At 42.4% G+C, this 21797-nt stretch overlaps 1 protein-coding gene across 2 annotated transcripts in view; it reads left to right on the top strand.

Moving 5' to 3' along the window:
• The window catches only part of GRK3 (G protein-coupled receptor kinase 3), a 403808-nt gene extending 382314 nt beyond the window's left edge, over window positions 1–21494 (top strand). For both annotated transcript variants that reach the window (XM_040351350.1, XM_040351342.1), the window contains exons 19-21: window positions 1661–1797; window positions 14722–14835; window positions 16537–21494. In XM_040351350.1, the coding sequence (XP_040207284.1) occupies window positions 1661–1797; window positions 14722–14835; window positions 16537–16698 (413 nt within the window). In that variant the 3' untranslated portion in view covers window positions 16699–21494. The remainder of the gene's footprint in view (window positions 1–1660; window positions 1798–14721; window positions 14836–16536) is intronic.
• Window positions 21495–21797: the final 303 nt, after the last annotated feature.

Genomic DNA, 21797 nt, shown 5'->3' with positions numbered 1-21797 from the left:
ATCTAATTTACCATTCCTGCATGACACTGTGCACATCCAGTGTGTAACACTGAAATAATATACACAACTGATAAAAAAAACTTAAAGGGGTTGTAAAGCCTCGTGTTTTTTCACCTTAATGCAAAAATGTCTAACAGTGACCCACTCACCTGAGCCCGTTCGTTCCCTCGATGGAGACGCGCTGGACCTATCTGCCCCCGGGGTTCTGGGCTCTTGATTGGATAGTTTGATAGCAGAGCAGCTATTGGCTCCCGCTGCTGTCAATCAAATCCAATGAGGCTGGCGCGGGGGGGGGCGAGGGCGAGTCTGGTATTCTGTGTCTATGCACACAGATGCTGGACTCGGGAGCGGGCCCACAAGCTAACCCCCTGGGAGAACGCTTCTTTCAGGGGGTTTACCGTTGCGAGGAAGAGACACGGGGGACCCCAGAAGGCGATGATCGGGGCCACACTGTGCAAAACTAACTACACAGTGGAGGTAAGTATGGTATGTTTGTTATTGTAAACCTTTGTTTTTTTTTAAATAACTTTAAAGGGGTTGTAAAGGTACAATTTTTTTCCCTAAATGGCTTTCTTTACCTTAATGCAGTCCTCCTTCACTTACCTCATCCTTCGATTTTGCTTTTAAATGTCCTTATTTCTTCGGAGAAATCCTCACTTCCTGTTCTTCTGTCTGTAACTACACACCGTAATTTGAGGCTTTCCTCCTGGTGTGGAAAAAGCCTCTTGAGGGGGGAGGGGGCGAGCAGGAGGGTCAGGATGCCCAATAACACACAGCTCCTTTCTCTATCTGTAAAGTAGAGAGCGTCCTGACCCTCCTGCTCGCCTCCTCCCCCCAAAATCGAAGGATGAGGTAAGTGAAGGAGGACTGCACTAAGGTAAAGAAAGCTATTTAGGGAAACATTTTTTACCTTTACAACCCCTTTAAATCTGTTTGGGTGAATGTAACCTAAATGTTCCCTATCATTTTAACAATTGCTATACAGTAAGGCTTCATTTCCATGGACGTTTTTACAGCCACTTTTCTGAGCGTTTTTTGCAGCTTAAAAACAGCTCTCCATGTTAGTCTATGGCCTCATGCCCACCATGACGTTTTTGAGCTGTAGATGGCTGAGCCGTTTTTAAGCTGCAAAAAAAAAACCAGGACCAGTGTGTTCTGAAGCTCCAGAGTAGAGCTGTAAAAACGCCAGACGTTAAACGCTCAAAAACGCGCACAAACGCTCAAAAATGCTACCGCTGCGTTTTTGAGCTCCAGCTCAAAAAATAAAAAATACATTTTGGAAAAAAAAAAATAAAAATAAACATGGACAGGCGTTTTTAAGCTGTAAAAAAGGCTAAAGAAAGTGGCTGTAAAAACGTCAATGGAAATGAAGCCTAATTGTAATTTTACACGCTGTCTTTTAAAAATTCTGTAGCTTTTATGTTGTTTCCATTTAAATGATTTAAACTGTCTTTTTCTATAGTAGGAGCTTTATCCAATCCATATACTCCTTGCCTTCTGTTTGTTCTATCTATATATCTGTTTATATGGATGTCTAAGTATGGAAGATTAAATACCGGTAATAGTGACAGACAATAGCAATCCATTTTGCCATAATATATGGTTTGTACTGTAACATGTTTTCTTCAGTAATTCTGACAGTCCTTCTCACAATGTACAGATTATGCACTAGGAAAGGACTGCATCATGCACGGATATATGCTGAAGTTGGGGAACCCATTCCTGACCCAGTGGCAGCGAAGATACTTTTACCTCTTTCCCAACAGACTTGAATGGAGAGGAGAAGGAGAATCTCGGGTGAGGCAACTTGAAATAAAAACAAGTCTGTTATCTTTGTGATTAGTTTTGTGCCCAGAAATTCTGTTCTAGACAAGATGGTGTGAAGGTTTAGACATTAGATGGACACATTTGTATTGGGTATTTACAGTCGATCTATCAGTTTACAGATGCTTACTGCTCATACTTCAACATTGACTTGTGTATGTGGACAAATGATTAAAGATCTACATCTCTGAATAGAGTCTGTTTCAGAGATCTATGGGCATTTTTGTAGCGGGAAAAATTGATAGAAAACCTAGAAGGAGGTGGATACCTTTTGTTAGACTACAGCGCTTACACAACAGGCAGATATTTTATTACTTTAGATGAAGTGGATAGGATTATTATTAGGGTTGTCCCGATACCACTTTTTTAGGACCGAGTACAAGTACCGATACTTTTTTTCAAGTAGTCGCCGATACCGAATACCGATACTTTTTTTAAATGTGTCCCCAAATGCAGCCATGTCCCCCACAGATGCAGCCATGTCCCCCACATATGCAGCCATGTCCCTCTAGCCATGTCCCTCACATATGCAGCCATGTCCCTCTAGCCATGTCCCTCACATATGCAGCTATGTCCCTCTAGCCATGTCCCTCACATATGCAGCAATGTCCCTCTAGCCATGTCCCTCACGTATGCAGCCATGTCCCTCACATATGCAGCCATGTCCCTCACATATGCAGCAATGTCCCTCACATATGCAGCAATGTCCCTCACATATGCAGCAATGTCCCTCTAGCCATGTCCCTCACATATGCAGCAATGTCCCTCTAGCCATGTCCCTCGATGCGGCGGCGCGATGCGGCGGCGCGATGCGGCGGCAGCGGCGGGGGGGGAAGGGGGGGAAAGTATTCTATTTAGGTATCGGGGGTATTTGCGCGAGTACGAGTACTCCCGCAAATACTCGGTATCGGTCCCGATACCGATACTGGTATCGGTATCTGGACAACCCTAATTATTATAAAGCCTAACTCCAGCCTAGTTAATTGGAGCCAAGCCGGCTTCATTGCCGGCGCTACCATAATGCGGTTTAAGCAGCCACCTTAGAGCGCCAGAATCAGGGGGTGAGGGGAAGGGTAAAATCCGACTCCCCAGTCACTTGCTCAGAATTTGGATTTTTACAGTGCTGCAGTCGTGTTTTTTTTTTCACTCTCCCGGCCGCTATAGTGACCAGCAGTGTGTGTACTTTAGTAAAGCCAACTGTCGGCTTTCATGTTGACACAAGTGGCTGTGAAGCCGCCTATCATTTCCAGCTCTGCTGGGAAGGGCAGCGGGAGCTCAGGGGACATCAGTCCATTCAGCCTCCCTCCTATACACAGACCAGGAAGTGATGTGTATTTCACTTTCTCTGGGATCAGTCTGTGTTCCATCAGCTGCAGTGGTTTAGAGAAGAGACATCCAGAGTCTAATAGACCCTGGGTGTCTCCATAAAGAGAACCTGTTGCCTATATGCTATTGGTCCCCTTTGTGATAGCAATAAAAGTATGTTGTAAAAAAATAAATAAGTAAATGTAAAAATAAATAAAAATTAAACCAAAAATGTTTTAAATCTATAAGGAGACATGTAAAAAAATTTTTTAGAGCGGGGCACCAAGGTATGAAAATGGCAATTGTCTTTCACATGTTCTTTATCGGCGCGCACACCATAGTGAGGGCAATAATGGTAGGACAAGTGTTCCTGCGTAACTCTAAACTAATGACCTGTAGGAATTTTTAAAACATTGCTGGCACATGCAATTTTATGGTTTGACATGTTTGGTATCTATTTACTCAGCACAACCTTCTCTTTTATTAATTACAAATATGAAAAAAAGGTAATAAATTGCATTTAAATGTCCAGAAATTACCTGTATTTTTTACTGAAATGTTTAGTTTCAATAACAGTTGCACTGTTGTGTAACATAAAATATTCAAACTACCCACATTTTATTCTCTAGGGTGTCTGCTTTAAAAAAAATGACCCTTGGAGACCCGGGCATAACGTTATGACATCATGTCCGGGCCGGCAGAAGTAGACAATGCCGGGGGCGCAGCTGTAAAGGCAGAGAGAGTATATATTTTTTGATCTCTGCCTTTCCAGCGTGAAGGCGAGATGTGGGGTCTTAGACCCCACTTCTCTCCACGAAGGGGACCCGTCACGCACTATTCCTATTACAAGGGATGTTTGCATAAAAGTGATTTTTTTAAAGAAAGTGTAAAAAACTAAAAATAAAGAATAATGATAAAAAACATTTAAAGCGCATTGTCCCACATATAGAAGAGAACACATAGGCAAGTCGCATCCACATATGCAAACGGCGTTCAAATCACACGTGAGGTATCGCTGCATGCATTAGAGCAAAAACAAAAATTTTAACCCTCCTCTGTAACTCTAAACCGGTAACCTGTAAAAAGCATCGCCTATGGAGATTTTTTAAGTACCAACGTTTGGCGCTATTCCATGAGTGTTCACAATTTTAAAGCATGACATGCTTGGTATCTATTTCCTCAGTATAACATCATCTTTCACATTATACAAAAAAATTGGGCTAACTTTACTGTTTTTTTTTTTTTCATTCATGAAAAATCACTGAGCAAATACCGTGAAACATAAAAAGTTGCAACGATCGCCATTTTATTCCCTAGGGTCTCTGCTAAAAAAATATTCTGAGTAATGATGATATTTGCATCTAGGAGCGAAGTGCTAGAATTGGCCCAGATGGGAAGTTGTTAAGTAATCTTCAGGCCTAAAAAAAAAATTTCAACATGTAAACAAAAAGTGTTAAAAAATGGCTCCAGACTACCATTGTACTTTACCTAAGTAGACAAAAATCCTTTGCAAATTCCTGGCTGGCTCAAGTAATCTTTTCATTTACTAAAACATGCAGCTGCTGTCAGTGCTGTACTAACTGTATGTAGAATCAGCTAAATATACTATACAGTGCTGTGTTCCAGCAACGGTACAGAGATTTCCTGTTCCCCAAACGAAATAAAGTCAGATTGAGCACTGCTCAGACATTCGCAGGAAGCCTTTTAATTTTATAAATAAATACAAGGCTTCCTCTAAATGGCTGAGATGGGCAGGTGATGTCACAATCTTCACCTCGGCCAATTAGTGGAGGCCTTGTATTAATTGATAAAATACAAGGCTTCCTGTGGAAGGCTGGGCAGTGCTAAGTCTTACTCCATTTTGTTCCAGGAACAGGAGGGGAAGCCCTTGTAAGGCTGCCAGAACACGGCACTGTACACTGTATATAGCTGGTGCTACATACAGTTTATAGAGCACTTACAGCGGACGCATGTATTGGCAAAGGGAATAGTTGTTACCCAAGCACACCGTGGTGCAGCGTACATATAGAAAGTTTATTGATGATGTTGTTTCTCATTTAGGAACCCTGGCGTGTTTATAAAAACAAACATCACTTGGTAAGGTGGTAACAAGCCGCACTCCTCTAGATATTGTTATAGTTTAGCTGTGACTTGGTTCCAGAAATCCCTTTTTATATTAGAATCCCTAATGTAGCTTGAAGTCTAATGCTTGTCTGAAATGGTCCTGCTGCTTATCACAACTCCCCATGGTAATGATTCAGAGCTTTTAGCATGAGTTGGTAAATGAAATACCCATCAAAGTGAATAGCATTTAGAAATGTATAATTATTTTGCAGAAAACACTTTTAGAAAATGTTTATTTTATTGAGAAAATAATGCAAATAGCAGTGATGATGTCAAAAGTACAGTCACCATTGGTGACCAGACAGATTTCAATCCCCTGAAATCTGATGATTTAACCAGTTCAGCTTTCACACCTCTAAACCCCCATGGACCAAGGCAATCTTAAAAAAAATTCTATTGGCCTATTTTTTGCCAAAAATGTTGTCATTACATAAAGCGGTGCTGCAGCCAAAAGGGCAAACTCCACTTGTTTGCTCCCCCCACTCCGCAGCCACATTTGGGACTTTTTTTTTTTCAAAACCAGGTATCCACTCCCACTTCAAGGTAAGATTGTCGCAATCACTGTGCGGCGATCTACGAAATGTATGGCCCGTCCTTTTTCCACGCTGCCTTCTGGTAGACACACAGGTCCCAGAAGACAGCAGGGCAATTCAGAGAGTGGTGCGTGACTTGCACATGCGTAGTAGAAAACAGGCTGTAAAACCGCAAGGCTTCACTTACTGTTTCCCTTAGTGAAGATGCCAGCGCCTGCACCCGAAGCTGATGGATGGATTGGCTTGGGGTGCCCACATCACGGGATGCCTGGACAGGTGAGTGTGCTTATATTAAAAGTCAGCAGCTACAGTATTTGTAGCTGCTGGCATTTAATTTTTTTTTTGTTTTTGTAAGATAACAATAAGATAATGTGTGTGTGTGTGTGTGTGTGTGTGTGTGTGTGTATGTATAAGTAGTATATGTAAAGTAGTGAGTGTACAGCTTGTATAAAATTGTACATTTGCTCTCCCCCAAAATAACTCAACACACAGCCATTAATGTCTCAACCGTTGGCAGCAAAAGTGAGTACACCCCTAAGTGAAAATGTCCAAATTGGACCCACTTAGCCATTTTCCCTGCCTGGTGTCATGTCACTCGTTATTTTTACAAGGTCTCATGTGTGACTGGGGAGTGGGTATGTTAAATTTGGTGTTATAGCTCTCACTCTCTCATACTGGTAACTGAAAGTTCAACATGGCAAAGAACTTTCCCAAAGAAAAAAATTATTGTTGCTCTACATAAAGATAGCCTAGGCTATAAGAAGATTGCCATGACAACGAAACTTAGCTGCAGCATAGTGGACAAGACCATACAGCGGTTTAACAGGACAGGTTCCACTCAAAACTGGCCTCGCCATGGTCGACCAAATAGGTTGAGTGCACGTGGTCAGAGTCATGTGCAGAGGTTGTCTTTGGGAAATAGACGTATGAGTGCTTCCAGCATTGCTGCAGAGGTTGAAGGGGTCAGCCTGTCAGTGCTCAGACCATACACTGCATCAAATTGGTCTGCATGGCTGTCGTCCCAGAAGGAAGTTTCTTCTAAAGATGATGCACAAGAAATCTCACAAACAGTTTGCTGAATACAAGCAGACTAAGGACATGGTTTACTGGAACCATAACCTGTGGTCTGATGAGACCAAGATGAGCGTATTTGGTTCAGATGGTGTCAAGCATGTGTGACGGCAACCAGGTGAGGAGTACAAAGACAAGTGTGTCTTGCCTACAGTCAAGCATGGTGGTGGGAGTGTCATGGTCTGGGGCTTTACAAGTGCTGCCGACACTGGGGAACTTCAGTTCATTGAGGGAGCCATGAATGGCAACATGTACTGTGACACACTGAAGCAGAGCAAGATCCCCTCCCTTCAGAGACTGGGCCGCAGGGCAGTATTCCAACATGATAATGACACCAAGCACACCACCAAGATGACCACTGCCTTGATAAAGTAGCTGAGGGTAAAGACCTAAACCCTATTGAGCATCTGTGGGGCATCCTCAAACAGTAGGTGGAGGAGCGTAAGGTCCCTAACACCCACCAGCTCCATGATGTCATGGAGTAGTGGAAAAGGACTCCAGTGGCAACCTATGACGCTCTGGTGAACTCCATACCCAAGAGGGTTAATGCAGTGCTGGAAAATGATGGCCACAAAAAATATTGACACTTTGGGCCCAATTTGGACATTTTTACTTAGGGGTTTACTCACTTTTGTTGCCAGCGGTTTAGACATTAATGGCTGTCTGTTGAGTATTATATGTGAGGGGTGTACTCACTTTTGTGAGATACTGTATATGCGGGACCAGTTTCCATTCAGCAGTTCAGGTGCAAATTTGACACTTAAATCGCACATGAACCAGACTGAAAAACACACAGGACCCTTTTTTACCGCACCGCAACCCGGCCCGCATATATGTGAACAAGTCTGGTTCACATTATGCAAATCTGATGCAGTTCAAAATGCATATATGTGTACCGAGCCTAACTTGTCCTGTTTAAACTGACACTAAAATTATGTTTTTTCTTTCTCGTACATCACGGGACACAGAGCGGCATATTCATTACTAGTGGGTTATATGGAGTACCTTCAGGTGATGGACACTGGCAATCTCAAACAGGAAGTGCCCCTCCCTATATAACCCCCTCCCATAGGAGGAGTACCTCAGTTTTTTCGTCAGTGTCTTAGGTGTTGGTGCACGTTGAGGCTGTGCCTATAGTAGTCCTTGGGACCAGGGCCAGCTGACCGGATCCGTCCAAGGTGCTTCATAGCCAAAGTGGACGGTACCCGGGCCCCAATTCGTGGATGGGGTTTTGCCTATAATGCCTCTCCTTGGAGGGCTGGACCCTGGGTTCCAGGTCTGGTTTCTAACCTAGAGAATACCTGTTGCCAGTGGTGCTGTATAGGTCCAGGTTGTGGTGTTCTTTTAAGACCCCAGTCCCTGAAGGTCTATGACCATACCCACGGTGAAGGGTGAAGATTGGGCCTCTTGCAGAGCAATACCCTGCGGCGTGGAAAGGTAAGCAGGGGGCCTACGGAACTTGGTTTGTCAGTAGGCTTCCTACAGGGGATTCTTGGGCAGCCTATTTATGCCTCTGTGCATGGGCAAAGGAGAACCACAAAGTTTTCAAACGGGATGGCTCAAAACACCCAGGTATAGTTCCCCTGGCTGGGCTAGTAGGCTGCTGCTGCTTCTGTCACAAGGAGGGCCTTTTTTGGGCAGGGTGTTCCACAGAGAAGGAACCATACCATTAGGGAGACAGTTTAAAGCTTCCCTTTTACCTGTGTCTGCTGCTCCAGCGTCTAAGGTCCTGGTGTCTCCTCTCCACATGGCTTCCTGCTTCCCCTAGCGGCGTTTGACGCGCGCACGCGCGTGCGCGCGCTTTTACTTATCTGTGCGCGCGCATACGCGGCGGTGCTGCGGGGAGGGGGCGGTTGACGCCGGACGGCTCCTCCCCCCTGCACACAGGGAGGATAAATCCTGGAGGGCTGTTCAGTCTGTAAAGGCTGTGAGGGGACACGGAGCAGCGATGCTGGCTACAGCATAGGAAGGTTTGACAGAGCTTTCTGGCACAGTGACACCCGGTGGCAGTTGTGGGAAGTACACCTTACTAAGGAGCCTCTGGCTTAAAAGTTTGCATTCAAGCCTGTGTACTAAGCAGCGCCTTTGAACGCTTAGGGTGCTCACCTAGCCCAGCATTAGGGGGTCAATACCAGACAAAAAAAAAAAAAAAAGATTTTTTCTGGTTGAAGCCCTTGGGGCTCAGTATTGATTTTCCCTTTTTATAGGTTATGGGAGGTTTGGAGTCCCTCTAACATTACCCTATCCTATTGTTTCACATTTATTTGATTATATGTGTATTTTCTCCAGCTATTACAGTCAGTTGTATACTAGCGGAGTGCCTCAGAATTTGTATATTATGGCTCCTAAGGGTGCAGGTAGCGCTAAGAACGCTAAAACAGTTAAAAAACCAAAAGGTTCTCCATCGGGCTCTGAGGATATCCAAAATCTAGTGGCCCCTACTACTCCGGAATGCCCGGAAGTTGTTGTCCTAGGTGAGCCATCAGGGTTGCTAGGTGCTATGGCTGGCCCTACTCAACCAGCTCCTTCCTATGTAACGGAAGAGATGTTAGCCTCCACCTTGGGTGGATTGGAAAGGAGGATGGCCGCTCTAATTACGGCATCTTTGGCAGGGAAGAAGCGGGTTAGATCCCCGTCTCCCAGGTCTGAGTCTCTGGAGGAGGATATCCTCTCCGACTGACGAGGGAGGTCAGGATCACCTTGACCATTTAGGTTCTGAGGATTCTACAATAGAGGAACCTTTTTCAGCTTCTCACGCAGAAAGACTGTGGGTTCAGTCCCTAACGGATATGGTGCGGTTGGCTTTTAAGATACCTGGGCCTCAGCCTCTGGCCTCCGCGGTATCCTCATTGGGCTCCCTGAAAGCGCCCCAAGCCAATTTGGTATTCCCGGTACATCCTTTGTTAAAGGACCTGATTTTTCAGGACTGGGCTAAGCCAGACAGGTAACCCTTAGAGGAAGAGTTTTCAAAGAGATGGGCTGTCCCTACTGTGGACGCAGCCATCTCATGTGTGAACAGATCTTTAACTTGCAGGTGTTTAAGGATCCGGTTGATAAACGCTTGGTAACATTACTTAAGGCCTCCTTTACTTCAGCAGGGGCGATAGTTCAGCCTGCTGTGGCTGCTATTGGAGTGGCCCAAGCATTATCAGATAAGACTAAGCAAATGCTTAAACTTATCCCTGCCCAGCAGGCAGAGGAATTTTGGATATACCCAAGGCTATACGCTTTACGGTGGATGCTATCAAGGACTCCATCCAGCAGGCGTCACGTTTATTCTTATTTCTAATCCATATGAGAAGGCTCTTATGGTTGAAGAATTGGGAGGCTGAGCCCCCGTGCAAAAAACTCCTGGTAGGGTTCCCTTCCATGGAGGACGTCTCTTCGGAGAAGACTTGGATAGATATATTCAGACTATATCAAGCGGCAAAAGCACTCTCTTGCCAGTCAAGAAGAAGGCACGAGGGCCCGCATTTAAGCGCCAGCCCTCCCCGGGGCAGGGGCTCTCTAATACCAAACAGTATCGACGGCCTCCTGCAAGATCAGGCATTAACAATAAGCCGCAGGGCCAAGCCACTGGGGGCAAGAAGCAGTGGTACCGCAAGCCTGCGAAGCCAGCCCCCAAGTCGGCCCTATGAAGGGGCGCCCCCACCCACGATGGTGGGGGGAAGGCTGCGTCTCTCTGCAGAGGTTTGGGAGGCCACCATTCCCGACTGCTGGGTACGGTCTTCCGTGACCACGGGCTACAAGCTAGAATTTCTAAAATTCCCTCCTCCTCATTACCAGGAGTCAAGAGTACCAGGCGACCCTGTGAAAGGAGCCGCATTGATGGCGGCATTGAATCATCTGCTATGCCAGAAGGTGATAGTAGAAGTACCAGTCCGGGAACAGGGATTGGGGTTCTACTCCAACCTGTTTATCATCCCAAAGCCCAACGGCGATGTCAGGCCAATTTTGGACTTAAAGGGAGTAAATGCGTATCTAAAGGTCCGCTCATTCCGGATGGAAACTATTCGGTCAGCTGTCGCCGTGCTCCAGAAGGACGACTTCATGGCGTCCATAGACATAAAGGATGCTTACCTTTATGTGCCAATTTTTCAGCCACATCAAGTATTTCTATGCTTCTCGGTGGCTCAGCGTCATTTCCAATTTGTGGCGCTCCCCTTCGGGTTGGCTACGGCCCCCCGGGTATTCACGAAGGTCCTAGCCCCAATCCTAGCCAATCTAAGGATCCAGGGGGTCACGGTCCTGGCTTACCTGGACGACCTCTTGGTCGTAGACCATTCGTCTCCTGGCCTGGAAAGAGCAGTGGCCCTCACGGTTCAGTACCTCGAGAGGTTCGGCTGGGTCCTAAATCGAGACAGGTCAGCATTCCTGCCCACAAGGCAGCTGGATTATCTCGGCATGAGATTGGATACAGAACAGAGGGTGTTTCTACCCCTATTAAAGGCCATCAAAGAGCTAATACAAATGGTTCTAAGCAAGAGAAGGCCAACTGTTCGCCTATGTATGCGGCTACTAGGCAAGATGGTGGCCACATTCGAGGCGGTTCCGTACGCTCAGAGCCACACTCGCATCCTGCAGGCAGCCATCCTGTCAGCCTGGAGCAAGAGGCCTCAGGCCTTAGAAATTCCTTGGCCACTCTCACCAAGAGTGCGGCAAAGTCTAGCTTGGTGGTTAAACCCTCAGAATCTCCTGAAGGGAAAGACTTTCAGTCCTGTGACCTGGAAGATAGTAACCACAGACGCCAGCCTGATGGGCTGGGGAGCAATTTTGGATGGTTGCACTCGCCAGGGCTCTTGGGCAGCGGCAGAGAAGCAGTTGCCCATCAATATCTTGGAGCTCAGAGCTGCTCGACTAGCCCTCAGGGCTTGGACGTCCAAACTACAAGGGTTCCCGGTGAAAATACAATCGGACAATGCCACGGCGGTGGCATATATATATAAATCACCAAGGGGGAACCAAGAGTCAAGCCGGTCAGAGAGAAGTGAGCTTGATTTTCTTGTGGGCAGAAGCCCATGTGCCCTGCATATCGGCTATATTCATTCCCGGAGTCGACAACCTACAGGCAGACTTCTTAAGTCGCCAGACTCTGTTGCCGGGGGAGTGGTCTCTGCATCCACAGGTCTTTCAGACACTCTGCCAGAAATGGGGAGTGCCGGACGTGGATATCATGGCATCGAGACTGAACAAGAAGCTAGACAGGTTCATGTCCCGCACAAGGGATCCCAGGGCCTGCGGAACCGATGCGTTAGTTTGCCCTTGGCATCAGTTCAAACTTCTTTATGCATTTTCCCCGCTCCAGTTACTACCCTGCCTGCTGCTCAGGATCAGGGTGGAGCACATACCAGTCTTCCTGGTAGCTCCAGCATGGCCCAGAAGGGCATGGTATTCACTAATCCTAAGGATGGTAGTGGGAGACCCTTGGACTCTTCCTCTACGGCCAGTACTGCTATCGCAAGGTCCGATCCTCCACCCTGCCTTACGGCATCTAAAGTTGACGGCCTGGAGGCTGAATCCCTGATTCTCAGGGGTGGAGGTCTGTCTCAGAAAGTAATCTCTACCCTAATCAGAGCCAGGAAACCGGTCTCTAGGGTGATTTATTACAGGGTCTGGAAGGCCTATGCAGGCTGGTGTGAGTCCAAGTTATGGCTTTCTCGTAAGTTTACCATCGATAGGGTATTAAGTTTTCTCCAGCTCGGAGTGGATAAAGGACTGGCATTAAGCACAATCAAAGGACAGATTTCAGCTTTGTCAGTATGGTTTCAGCGGCCGCTGGCCACCCACTCGCTGGTTAAGACCTTCATTCAAGGGGTCTTGCGTATTAATCCTCCAGTTAAATCCCCGCTTTGTCCGTGGGATTTAAATCTTGTTCTGTCAAGTTTACAGAAACAACCTTTTGAGCCGTTGGCTGAAATTCCTTTGGTTTTACTGACAAGGAAGTTAGTATTTTTGGTCGCCATAGTTTCCGCCAGAAGAGTATCGGAACTGGCAGCCTTATCCTGTAAGGAACCATATCTTATTTTGCATAAGGACAAGGTCGTTCTCCGCCCTCATCCTTCCTTCCTACCAAAGGTTATATCCAGTTTTCATCTAAACCAGGATTTGGTATTACCATCCTTCTTTCCTAAACCTACTTCCAGAAAGGAAGGGTTGCTGCATACCTTGGATATTGTCAGGGCCATGAAGGCCTATCTTAAAGCTACAGAGAAGATCCGGAAAACAGATGTGTTGTTCATTTTACCGGATGGGCCCAAGAAGGGGCAGGCAACTGAAAAATCCACCATCGCGAGGTGGATTAAACAGTTAATCACTCAGGCCTACGGCTTGAAGGGGTTGCCTCCTCCGTTATCATTAAAGGCTCATTCTACTAGGGCCATGGGCGCCTCCTGGGCAGCACACCACCAGATCTCTATGGCTCAAGTTTGCAAGGCGGCAACCTGGTCTTCTGTCCACACGTTTACAAGGTTCTACCAGTTGGACGTAAGAAGGAATACTGATGCAGCCTTTGGGCAGGCAGTGCTGCGGGCTGCAGTTTGAGACCCTCGGATTCCGGGGGCTCCCTTTTGAGTAAAATTTAAAAATTTAAATTTATTTTTCTCAACTAAGTTGGATTTATTATGATTTGAGTATATCTCTAAATTAAATCCTTTTGTCTTGGGAAGATGTCTCCCTCCCCTCATTGTAAGCATTGCTTTGGGACATCCCACTAGTAATGAATATGCCGCTCTGTGTCCCGTGATGTACGAGAAAGAAAAAGGGATTTTTAATACAGCTTACCTGTAAAATCCTTTTCTTGGAGTACATCACGGGACACAGAGCTCCCACCCCTCTTATGGGGACCATTTTGGGAGGCATACTGCTTGCTACAAAACTGAGGTACTCCTCCTATGGGAGGGGGTTATATAGGGAGGGGCACTTCCTGTTTGAGATTGCCAGTGTCCATCACCTGAAGGTACTCCATATAACCCACTAGTAATGAATATGCCGCTCTGTGTCCCGTGATGTACTCCAAGAAAAGGATTTTACAGGTAAGCTGTATTAAAAATCCCTTTTTTTTGTATGGTGTAAAACATTGCAAAATAAAGCCCTTTTTTCAATTTTTCACAGTTTTATTTTTTGTCACAATTAAATTACTTAACAAAATTTAATTTTATTTATTTTTTTACAAATGGCAATAAAATAATAATGATGGAGTAATTAGGAGTGGTTAGTGTATACTAAAAGCTATTGAGGTGTTTAATTAAAAACCCCAACGTTTTCTTTAACTGACACCACATGCATATGTTCTCATTCCATTTGACCTGCAGATGAGTAAAACAGTAGATAGAAAAGTAACACTGTTCCTACGTATCTCTATCCCATTTCTGTTTGGTCCATTTTCTGACCGCTGCTGTATTTATGTAACACCTTCCAGCTGTCTTTTTACCAGCATTGAATTTCTGGAAAGTGTGAGGGGGAACCTAAAGTGGGGCAGAAGGACAAAGGTGTACTCCACGCACCATGTGCTATGTGTAGCACGCACAGTGTTCACAGCTGCTTAAAGATTACATTTGATGAATTGAATTGGGTACCGGTAATTGCATAGCGTGTTCTCCAGCAGTAGCTGACTTATATCTCTTTTAACAAACATTAGAAATATTTGAGCATATATAGATCAATTGCGTCTATCTGTCTTGCTATACTAGCTTGTGGTGTTTAGTTTTAATTCTCCAAAGAGGTGTAATTTGAATTATATTCCTTTACCTATATATATATATATATATATATATATATATATATAAAGTGTTGTCTAATACAGGGTTTTGAAGTGTTGGATCTAATTCCCGAATATCTGTGTCTTATTTTCCCTCCTATCATGCAGCAAAATCTATTGACAATGGAACAGATAGTGTCTGTGGATGATACTCAGATCAAGGACAAGAAATGTATCCTGTTAAGGATCAAAGGAGCAAAACAGTTTGTTCTGCAGTGTGAGGTAAATCACTGTTTTCTGGGAATCCTAAGTGAGCTCACGTTACCCTTTCTACATATTTTTAATCTTCATTACATTGTGTTCACTATTCATCAAATCAAGTCATCTAAAGTTAGGATTTTTTTTATTTATTTTTTCCATTTGTATAGCATATATTGCAACTTCCCAATCCTTAAATGTGGGGCTGCGTTTTATTTTCACCTGATGATCTAGCCAGTAACGCACACACATATCCACTCCACTTGATGAGACACCTTTGGAATTGTAGCATTATCAATCTGGGTAGAGGGTAGTGTTAAGCCGGCCATAGACAGTTTGAGTGCTAAACCGGCCGAGATTCAAACCGTGTGGACAGGCTGAATGTACCAATTAATCGATCATCTTGGGTGCAACCAGCATGCCATATTTTCTTGCTATTATTGCTAGCGGCTGTTTTAGCCACTAGCAATAATCACCGTCTTATGTAAGGAGACAATTGCTCGGCAGGAGGGACTCCCCTGTTAGCACTGTCTATGTTGAGGGGGAATCAAGTGGTTAAGCATTAAAATATTAAGATGCTCTTTGCACAGTAGAGGCCAACTATAGAGGTAATTGTGTAAAATACAAATCACTGATAGAACTATACAAATTGGTTTGTAAAAAATATTATCCCTTTGTCTATGAAAATATATGTCTTCTTGATATAGAGTATACCGTACAACAAATATGAAGGTAAAAAAGGGAAATATGGTGGTAGTAGCAGACAGGAAAGACAGAGATGATAATGAGAGATACATTTACACAAGTGCAAGATGCCTATAGTATTTAGATCTGTGTGACACCAAAACGATAGGGGCTTGTGTATGAAAAGTGTGCTAACAAGAGCATAAAATCAGAATCCTTGTTCCATTTTAAACTTTGCACTGCTGAAATGATGGTTTGTATCGTTTTTTTAGTACATTTGCAATAATTGGTGGTAGGGAAGGGGCAAACTGATGCACCTCCAAGGTGATGGAGCTTGTCACTAAGCCTCACTGATGCACATCGGCGCGTCCTGGTTCACCGTTTCAGGTCAGATTTTAGCCTGAATTTTCAGTTTCATTCGGACCTGTAACCGACCAAAAGACACACGGGGCTCCTGTGCGAATTCGCTTCTGAGCCACAGCGGAGATATCTAAACTGGCTCCATAGAGAGCCAGTCCAAATCTCCTGCTATTGCAAGTTTGATGTGGGTTCCCCTCCCCTGCATCCAATTCGCTTAGGTGTGAACCCAGCCTTAGATTGCATACTTATTTCTTCCATATTTGTACTTCAGTCTTTGAGTTTAAGTCCTAATTAAAGGAATGCTACATTTTAGAAGGTCATTGATACTATGGCTGCAATAAGCAGTTTTTAAAGTAATTTGTATTCTCAAATATATTATAAATGCAAAAACAAGAGCCACAATGGCTAAAAGAAAAATAGGTTTTCCCAGGGGTAGTTAATACAACTCCTACTTTATCTTTACCTACCTATTCAAGTTATTGATTTTTCTCGATTTGAAGCATAAATCTCAATGCAAAGTCTTAAGATTAAAAAAAAAAAATTATACTCTTAAGACTATACATGGGAGCTTGAATGGCTGATCTAAGTTTTTATTTTGTTTTAAATACACATCCGCTTGCTCTTTAAATGTTTTTACCAGTTGTGTATTATTATTTATTTATTTTTACTTTGTTTTTGTAGAGCGATCCAGAGTTTGTACAGTGGAAGAAAGAACTGACTGAAGCATTTACTGAGGCACAGAGGCTATTACGTCGGGCTCCAAAGTTTCTGAACAAGTCCCGATCTGCAGTTGTAGAGATCTCTAAACCACCGCTCAGTCACAGAAATAGCAATGGCCTTTAAGTGGCAGGACTGGACCAAGAATTCTTAGGCATAACTACTTAAACCACCTTGCCCAAGGTCTACAGCATTGATGTTAGTTACTTGTATGGCCCTCAAAAGCAAGGTGTACATAGGAGAAAGTTTGGGAGCCTGCATCACACATTGTCTAGTCTACTGAAGACTGGTCTTGCCGCCTGAAGTCTAGAAGAGGTCACACAGCTCGAGGCAAAGAAAAGATGAATTTTCACTAACAGAAGAGTTGTGAAAGTTGCCAAATTTAGTGATAGCTCATCATTCTATTGCATCGGCTTACCCTGAATGACCTATCTCTTAATGCTGAAGAAGCAAGGCATCAGACCTTTTTTTTTTTTTTTTTTTTTTTTAAATCATGGCATATGCATGCTTTGGTGTATGCCAGACAAGAATATGATTTTTTTTTTTTTTTTTTTTTTTGCAGTAGTTGCTTTTACGTTGATTTTTATGTCTAAATTTCAACATATCCCTGGATGTTTTCTGAAGGCATTGCCAAGTTTTAAGAATGTTCGCAAGATGATAGCTTTCCTGAGTGTTGCCATAATTGCCCCTTTTCCTTTTGTCCTCCCAACTTGCACTGTTGACTTTGAACTAGCAGTGTGATGATACTGTTATGCACTTCAATGACTTTTACCTGTCCTGTGGTTACAAGATGTACATACTAAGAATATTCACCCATTTCTATGTGTTCACCAAAATAGTGGCTGCCACTGTCTTGCTGTGTATGAGGGTAGAGATATCATAGTCGAGTAATTATTGGTAAACTGGAGTGCATGGTAGCTTTGTCCAGTGGTCTTTTATCCAGTTTAGCACAGTTTTAATCAAGTTCATTCTTCAGATACGTTTACAGCTATTATAAATACAGGATTTTTTCCTTTTCAGGTCAAATGCACTTATTTTTATTTTGTTTATAAAATCAGATTATTGCTTAAGTGAAAAGCAGGTGAGAACATTGGATAATCTTGGTACGCGTCATGCTGTATTCCTAAATTAGTCTTTGCTATCTGAAGTTGCTGTCCTTGTTTTCCATATGTCTAATGTTGGGACCTCTAATGCTGTCATTCTATTAGGTGTCAAAAAGGATGCAGAGCTATGACCATTGTCACTTCGAGTTTATATTCTGAATTAGACAGGACAAAACAATTGGACAGCTCTGTTGTTACTTCCTGCTATATACAGTGTTGCTATAATGGCACCTTGCTTGTATAGTGACTCGGCATCGTAACTGCATGGCAGCCCCTAGCGTTTAGCCTTTTTTTATTTTGTCAGTAAAGTGCAAAGTGCCAATGGACTTGAAAACTTCCTAGAAACAGATTCACTATATATAACTTAGACGTCTAAGTGTATCTGTAAATAATTAATTTAAAACATTTGTTACAATAGCGTGAGAGAAAACACTGCTGTAATTTCCATCCTCATCTTACATTTTATATTTGCAATCATAGTAAGGAGTTCTTTGGAAGGCCAGTGACTCAACATTAGTTTCTCTCCTAGATTTAATTATTTGCAGTGGTACCCGCCTTTGCATAAGCAATTTAATGAACCACTGGGGAAGGGGGTCTAATGAATGTGATGTTCTTCATATAACAAGAGTCAAATGGTTATTGGTTGGAAAAAAAAAAAACTACTGTGAAGTATGAATCTCTATATTTGTATTAAAATCACATGCAGTGTTTGGTATGAACATGCGAGTAATTGGTAGCTGCACTTTTAAAGGGAACAATGAGATCCATTGTGTGTAAATTGTACTTTTAATGTGCATTCCTTGATGTTGTCAACAGTGGTTAGATTCTGAAATTAAGCAGCAAATGGTAACAAGATCCTTTTTTTTTTTTTTTTGCCTTAGAAACTCTAAAGAGACCTAGTCAAATGCCAGAACAAGATATGTTTTGAAATCCAGATAAACGGTTTTAATATTTTAAACTATTTTAAAACTAATAAGGAGGGGAGATAAGTTATATCATAATACAGTAAGTTTATGGACATCATTTCTGTAATCGGCTCCACAACCTAGGTTAGTTTGTCCTAGGTCAGTTTGTCTTATTGTGCTTTAAGTGTTGGTAGAAGCCATAGTTATGGCGGAGGAAGGTGCAATGACTGTTACTGATTGGGCACCGATGTGTAGGACCAGTATTGCATAGCAATAAAATAATATCATTCAATAAATGTATCACTTCACATAGCACCTTATTGTGAACAGTTTATAATAATAACTAGTCTGGATACTATTGTTCTGTGCTCAGTATGCCTCCATTATATGTAAGTAATAAAAGTCTGACCACCTAAACAAAATACCATATCACTAAGAGAGAAATAGATAAAAAAACATCCTATTACAGTTTTTATAGAACTTATCAAACATATCACATTATCTTTATGTGATTTATAGACCTTTACAGACTGTAAGATTATTAACATGTACATGTAAATGATATTACTAGTCTACTAAGGACTTGTATTTGTTATAGTTGGCTAGAAACTGCAAATTATTTTTCAACATGGTTATCATACTTCATAGGATCTGATCCTACCATTACTTGCTAGAAAACCTATTTACCAGTTAAGAGAATTGGCTTTGTGTGCACATTTTTTTCAGTGTTTTCAATGTATATCAGATTCACCCCTTGGCAAAACAATGGGTTAATTTGACAAATATTATTGAATCCTACTTTACATGTATTTTGTAACCATTTGCTTGTTTGTGAGATTAATCTTTGGAAGCAATTACTTGCTTTACAGTGCAGAGGATTTAAGCTGCATCACCACTGGTTGTTATGAGAGACAACATTCAAGTTAAGCTCAGCATGTCACTGAAAACTGCATGTATTCTTCTCGATTCATACAATGTCACTCATGTATACTGTGTTCTAGTGGTGTCTGACCTTGAAACACCTTGTGGTCCAGAGGAATATTCTTTTCCCCCCTGCTAGCTCATCCTTATTCTCTCTAGATATGTACTCATGTATAAATTATTTAAGGATTACATTGACAGGATTTGTCAGGTTCCACACCTCTACGAATCAATTGTACCACGGACGCTAAGTGAATAGAGAAAAGGTGCAACCACACAGGGGTTGAGGCACCTTTCTATCACAATTTTTTTTTTAGTATTTGCTACTGATAAAATATACTTACTTATTTATTTGCTTTAGTTTGAGCAAGTGTTGCAGGTAAACGGTTGACTTATCAGTATGAATTTCCTTAGATGTCTCCAGAAATAAACATATAGGTTAGTCTAGTGGTCAGGTTTGTGGCAAAGCACAATATTGAAGGTTGTACAGTGGAAAAAAGCACATTTCTAAAACCCTTGAATGGAAAGTTTCACACAATATTGGATGGTAAGATGTCCACTTTGCTAGTGTAGTACAGTCACCTCATACCTATGTGATGCTCACACTTCATATACATTTATTTCTATCTAGATATCCTGTAGCTTACTGTAGATTTTATAGTCTCCAACTTCCCCAAGACACTTGCTGCAGCTATGTCAACATTAATTTAATATTTTATAATTGCATATTAGCTAAAACGTACTCCACCACTGTTCTTTTAGAAAACTGTAGATCTTATATATGCATATGCATATAATATAAGAAAGCTTTCCTCCAGCTCAACCTATACTGCTAATCCAGGGTTGCAGAATTTTTGAAAGCTTAGAAGAATATTTTACACAAAAATAAACTCTATAATCAGACCATCTTTAAACATGAAACTTCCTCCAGAATTGCCCATATTGGCAAAGAAACAGCGTTTTAGAGCAATCGTCCTTAATGCCATCATAAAATGTATATGAGCTATGAAGTGACAATCTTGACATCTATGTGTGGTTGTATTAAATGCTTCAATTAGGACATCGATGTACACTGAACGCAGTACAGTACTTGGTAGACACAAATTTCAGTTGGTGTCAATGCATTTGGCGTGCTAATGTGCTTTTAAACAATCATTTTAAATTTGTGTGTTATATAATAAGTCTGCTGGTAGCTTACTCAGAGAAGTCAAGAACATTTGCACATGGCCCTGTAGGAACATGTCCAACCCGACTGACCAGATCATCTAGATCAATGTAAATTACGTACAGCAAAAATAATCAAGAATGTTAGATACAGGACCATTAAATGTTGCCTTTATCGAGCTGCACGTGTATGAATGCCCCCGTGTATTGGTGCAGGGCTCTCCAGGAAGGTAGATCACAGTGCAGGGAGACCAGGGATGTGGTCTTGATCACTTGTATTAACCATATTATACTGGAAAAATGTAGCTGTTCCATTCTTTCCTTTATCATTAAGAGAACAGAGAATATTGTTGTAATGTATGCTAATGGAAGGAGCAGTCATGCTTTGTATTATTGCTTCCTCAATCTGAATTAGCCAATGCTTCTGTTGTTTGACACTTGTACCCATGCAACTCATCTTTCGTTTGTGGCATTTGTGTTGCATATTGATGTACATATTTCAGCCATGGCAAGGTAAATATTACTTTCTCTTCAGCAAAACTGTGCACATGTTCATACATCCTGTTTGAACTCAATTGTTATGGACTCGGCTGTACTTTGGTAAATGAAGGTAGTTATGTAGGAATAGACCAAGAGTTATATTTTAACAAGAGTTCATTTTATATTATTTATTAAATCCATGCATTTCTTTGATGTTGCTGACATTCCACAGAATTGTTTCTTATCTGTATAGTTGGTTATTTAAGGTGTGCTGGCAATTTCATTTTAAGTAGAACTATCCGCTTTATTCTGTTTTTCATAAATAAACGCCATTGAACACAGAACACCATGTTCAGTTTACCGTTTTGTTTTTTGGTTATTTTCATAACTTCTATAGTTGGACAGAATCATCTTGTTCTAGATGAACTGTGCAGGCAGCTGCTCTATACAAATAGCTCTGCTTCTACTAAGCAGCTTCACATCAACCTGAATGGTCCATTGTAAATAAGTTTTTTTTAAATCAAAAATAAGTTTATTGTAGCAATACAAACATATAAATATACACAGACAGATCAATGGAAAGTGCATCAAAATGGTAAAGGGAATATACTAAGTGTACTCCCACCGTGGCAAACATCCAAGACTTAAGTGA

The sequence above is a fragment of the Rana temporaria genome, chromosome 1 (genome assembly GCF_905171775.1).
Source record: "Rana temporaria chromosome 1, aRanTem1.1, whole genome shotgun sequence".
Classification (NCBI taxonomy): Eukaryota; Metazoa; Chordata; class Amphibia; order Anura; family Ranidae; genus Rana; species Rana temporaria.
The sequence above is the reverse complement of the archived record's forward strand: the minus strand, read 5'-3'. Positions and strand labels throughout refer to the sequence as shown.